Here is a 4,588-nt window from a genome sequence, read left to right as displayed (position 1 = left end):
CTTGAAGTCGCCTGCGGCAGCGCTCGGGCTCCAGCCCTCAGGCTGCGGCTCTCAGGCTCTTTGGGTCTGACTCCTGCTACTCAGCATTTTGTTCTGCACTGGTCAGTGGGTGGTGAGAAATTGTATCATATTGTATCATATGTTTTATTTTCTGTTGTTCTAATTATTTAGTAGTAGTAGTACTTGTATATATTAATTTAGATTTAATCAGTAAATAGTTCTTATCTCAATTTTACGAGCTTCCTTATTTCTTTTTCCTCCGATTCGTCCCCTCCACTGGAGGAGGGAGGGGGATTTGTGAGAGCGGCTTCGTGGTGTTTTGCTAGCCGTAGTTAAACCACGACAACATCCAATCTAGGATTATGACACAACTTGCAGAGCTCCAGCTACACAGCTTGAGGAGCTTTCTTTAAGAGCAAAGATACAAGAGAAAGAACTCCTGCCCACTCACACCACTTTAAGCAGCAAGCTGATGCCACCCTGGAAAGCAATTACTCGGGTTTTGAAGAGGCAATAGATTTCCCAAAGCAGGGGTGTACTTATGGAATTTAGGAAGCAAAGAGGACTCCGTTCCTTGCTACAGAACTCTTAAAAAAAAAAAAAAAAAGAGTATTTCTGACCAGCAGCCTTCTTCCCAAACACCACGTGCAAACACACTTTTGGTGTACTACTGGAGTACTACTCATCAACTCGCAGCAACACGCTCTGAATCAAAGCCTGAACTCTGGCCCTTAAGTCTCAAAACAAAAGAAAACAATCAAACTGACAGAAGAAAATACAGCCCAGTTAAGAGGAAAAAACCCCAAACCACAATCAGCTAAGCACAAGTTCAGGAATGGAGTTCTGCACATGTATTATACAGATGCAACTAATAAAGATGAAGCCCTCCCCCACCCCCCCAAGAGCGGGTATGTTTAAACCAGGCCTTCTGTCCCAGGAAAACCTTTCCCTTACAGACACCGCATGTATACTGGCACAAGAACACAGTCCCAAAATCCTGCAGATGTGCTTTTACCTGCCACCCTTACCAGTAACGAGGCACCTTCCCTCCAACTGAGCACAGCTCCCTAGTTTTCCCACTCTGGCCTGCCTAAAACAAGCCTCAGAGCAGCATACAAATGTACTGGTTTTAGTGGCGACAGAGTTAATTTTCCTCACGGTAGCTAGTACGGAGCAGATGCAAAGGGGTAGCTCATGCCAGCAAACGCCAAGCTCAGCATGTGAGCTGGGGGGTCCGTCTCTTCTTGGGCTTGGCCTGGCTCTGGGACTCAGGCTCTCTGGCTCTCACTGGGCAGCGGTCAGTGAGCCATGAGCAGTTTTTATAATCTGTTTTCCATTCTCTTAATTACATATTATTAATATTAGTATCATTATTTGATTTATTTTAGATTACTGTTCTTACCTCAACCACCCCATCGCACCGGGGCAGGTGAGCAAGCAGCCGGGTAGCTGATTGCTGACCAGGGGTAACCCCCAGCAACAAACTACAACCAGAGTTTCACACCTCCTGTAGCTCTTCCACACAACTGTAAATCTTCTGAAAGGCTTAAACTGAGGATACAGATTGAACCACCCTTTGTTCTCTCTCTAATACATGGAGACGCAGAGTATGGAGATGTTAAAATACTGTCTGGCTGACTTTTTCAGTCATCTTACCTCAGACAATACCTTTATCATTAAAACTGCCATGAAGGGCCTTGAGAACTCCACCCAGCTGTGAACAGGAGAGACAAGAACACCACAGGAACTCTTAGGCTTAGAAAGTCCTTTCCCTCACCGTACTTACATTAGCAATATCGTTTTCCGTTGCTCGAAAAGGCAGTCCCCTCATGTGAACAAAATGACCGCCACCATGGAAACCCGACCCTCCATCTCCAGCTCCACCATAGCCATGTCCTCCCATGCCTATTAAAAAATCCAAACCAAAACAAACCACACTCCTGTAAGATCATCGTGAAAAGGCAGAAAAGTCCTCATGCACTCACTTTATGCCACTGAATGTAAGATTTACACGTCCCATCTGCCAATCGAAAACCTTACCCAGAAGATATCCTAAGCAATATATTCACATTTTCCCCGAGACCCCTCAACCCCCTCACCTCTTTTTAAACAACTTTCTTTACAAAATCATCTAATGAAGAAAGCCACTATTTCTGTCTTTGAAATACATCTTACGCCTCAAACAGTACAAAAATTGTCCTAAACAAACCATAAAAAATAAGATTTACCTCTCCCATCCCTCATTCTGTCATCGTATCCATCATTTCCATAGCCATAGTTATTATAGCCACCATAATCATCAAAGCCGCCATATCCTGTGCAACAGAGAGGAAAGAAAGGAACGGTCACATTATACTCAAAATTCACAGAACAATGCACAAGACAATTTTTCAGTCTTTGGGCGCCCAGAAGTTTGCCAACAGCCTCTACGGACCGTTAAACCTGCATTTCTGAACGGAGTGCAAACGCAAAATTCCTTTTATGTAGTGAAACGACTGAAACATGCAAGTGAGGTCAAATTCTGCTGAGAATACAGTTTCCTTATTACTTCCATTAACCTTAACTACTAAGCCACATTTTCTGATACAAGGAAAAGGTTTTTGCGAGAAACGTGTCAAACCCAAGGGGTACTGCAGCTACTGCCATGTCTTTACTTCTTGACAAGGATGCCAGAAACACGAAACTGCCAACAGAACCTCCATTCATTAGATAAACATACCACCGTCATATCCACCACCTCCTCGACGCATTCTGTCATACATACTTCCACGCCCAGCTCCATAATAACCCCCTCTTCCTCCTAATGGTCTATCATATGGTCCAGGTCGTTGTTGTCCCATCATTCTTCTTGGCATGTCACAGAATCCTCTGATTTCGCTCTTACTACTTTTGAAGATTTCAATGTATCTAATAAAAGAGGATTTTCAAGGCACCAATAAGAACACATGCATAAGCTGCCTGAATATTACAAAAGGCCAAACTACGTTTTCTATAACTAAGCGCACAATCCAATAGGAGTGACTAGGCATACCATACAACTTAAGTTTCTCCTCAAAATCGAAAGAATCTTAAGTGTATTTAAAAAAACAACCCAGAACACTTTACAATGAAAATTCTAGCTGTACAAATTAAGCATAAAACACGTCTTTCCAGTATGATGAACATACTGTTGAAAAACAGTGTCTAGCTATAGCAGCATTTATCACAAATTACCCTACACATGAGCGATTGAAACAGTTTTCTGAGTTTAGCAAACTACCCAGAGCAATACTGTCTCCCCCACCCCCCAAATCTACCATATTCCCCAAGTTAACTTAGGATCAGTTATAAAAACTCTTAAAAAACAGCCCGTTCCATAGAATGGTCCCCAACCCCCCCAAAAGCATTACTGACCCACAACCCCCAAAAATAAAGATTTAACACCATCCCAAACTCTCCATCCCCACCTGTGCCCTATTCTTTCCTTGTGTTTCCCCAGAGCATTTTCTGCTATCTCCTTTGAAGCAAACTGCACGAAGGCCTCCCCTGTGCTTCTCCCCTGGTAGTCCAGCGTCAATGTTATCCCATTTGGCACGATTTCCAACCCTTTAACCCAAGGACAAATAACCCCATCAAGGGGAACAGTGTTAAAGGCTGAAACATTCCCATCTGTAGCAAATACTTAAAGCATATCTAAACAACAACAACGAAAAAGAAAACCACCTCGTTTCCCCCATCACCCCAACAATACAAGCCAGAGAGCTCTCATTAAACATTTATGGATTTAGCCATACTTCTTTTCTGTTTAAACTATGCAAAAACACAGCCACCTAAGTTACATGAAGAAAATACAGCTACCAATCAAGCAATTTAACTGATCCAAATGCGAACATTCCGGTTATCCCAATATGCATAATACATACATTTACCACCTTGACAAAGTTAGATACATACTGCGTTTTACTACATCTATGGTTATTCGTACTTCATTTACAAGGCATAATTCTCACTTAGGATAAACTAAAATAACACAATCCCTCCCATCCACCCCGTTAATAGCTATTACAAATTAAAACGTGCATAGCATCGTGTAAAAGATACAAGAAAACTCAGTGACTATACTTAGACTGTACTAGAAATACCTTGAAAAAACTGAACGATTTCTTCTTTGCTGCAGCCAAATGGGAGGCCTCGAAGTCGTACCACTGTCCCATCATTAGTTGTATCGTTTGGCCCATTATGTTTTCCAGTCCAGTCCATCTTTTATTTTGTTATCAAAACCTATCAAAAAAGGAAAAAAAAAAAAAGAAAAAAAAGAAAATGTTGGGATTCGATATATGCCTAAATTCCTCCCCTCAAAGGAAATACTACAGTTTTTCTCCAGGTAACTGGTAGTATGAATAGTAAGATTTCTGTTCCGTATTTAAGACTGTACTTTAAAACTGCCCCAAACCCTGGTAGGGAACAGAGCGTGTAGGAAGGGTAGCACGTGGGCAGGCACAGCACATAAAGCTCATTATTTACTCAAGAGAGCACTCAACTTCCGTCCCGTATGGTTTGATGCTGGTTTTTTTGGGGGGGTGGAACTATTATTTTTTGTGTTTGTGGG

At 42.2% G+C, this 4,588-nt stretch overlaps 1 protein-coding gene across 1 annotated transcript in view; it reads right to left on the bottom strand.

The window, feature by feature from the left end:
* Positions 1-4,260, bottom strand: part of HNRNPH3 (heterogeneous nuclear ribonucleoprotein H3 (2H9)) — a 5,585-nt gene extending 1,325 nt beyond the window's left edge. The window contains exons 1-5 of the mRNA XM_010154633.1: positions 4,122-4,260; positions 3,447-3,585; positions 2,720-2,907; positions 2,229-2,315; positions 1,787-1,905 (exon numbers count right to left, since the gene is read on the bottom strand). Of these exons, the coding sequence (XP_010152935.1) occupies positions 1,787-1,905; positions 2,229-2,315; positions 2,720-2,907; positions 3,447-3,585; positions 4,122-4,239 (651 nt within the window). The 5' untranslated portion in view covers positions 4,240-4,260. The remainder of the gene's footprint in view (positions 1-1,786; positions 1,906-2,228; positions 2,316-2,719; positions 2,908-3,446; positions 3,586-4,121) is intronic.
* Positions 4,261-4,588: the final 328 nt, after the last annotated feature.

Source organism: Eurypyga helias, unplaced genomic scaffold, assembly GCF_000690775.1.
Source record: "Eurypyga helias isolate BGI_N326 unplaced genomic scaffold, ASM69077v1 scaffold43786, whole genome shotgun sequence".
NCBI lineage: Eukaryota > Metazoa > Chordata > Aves > Eurypygiformes > Eurypygidae > Eurypyga > Eurypyga helias.
This window is presented reverse-complemented; position numbering and strand designations above follow the sequence as displayed.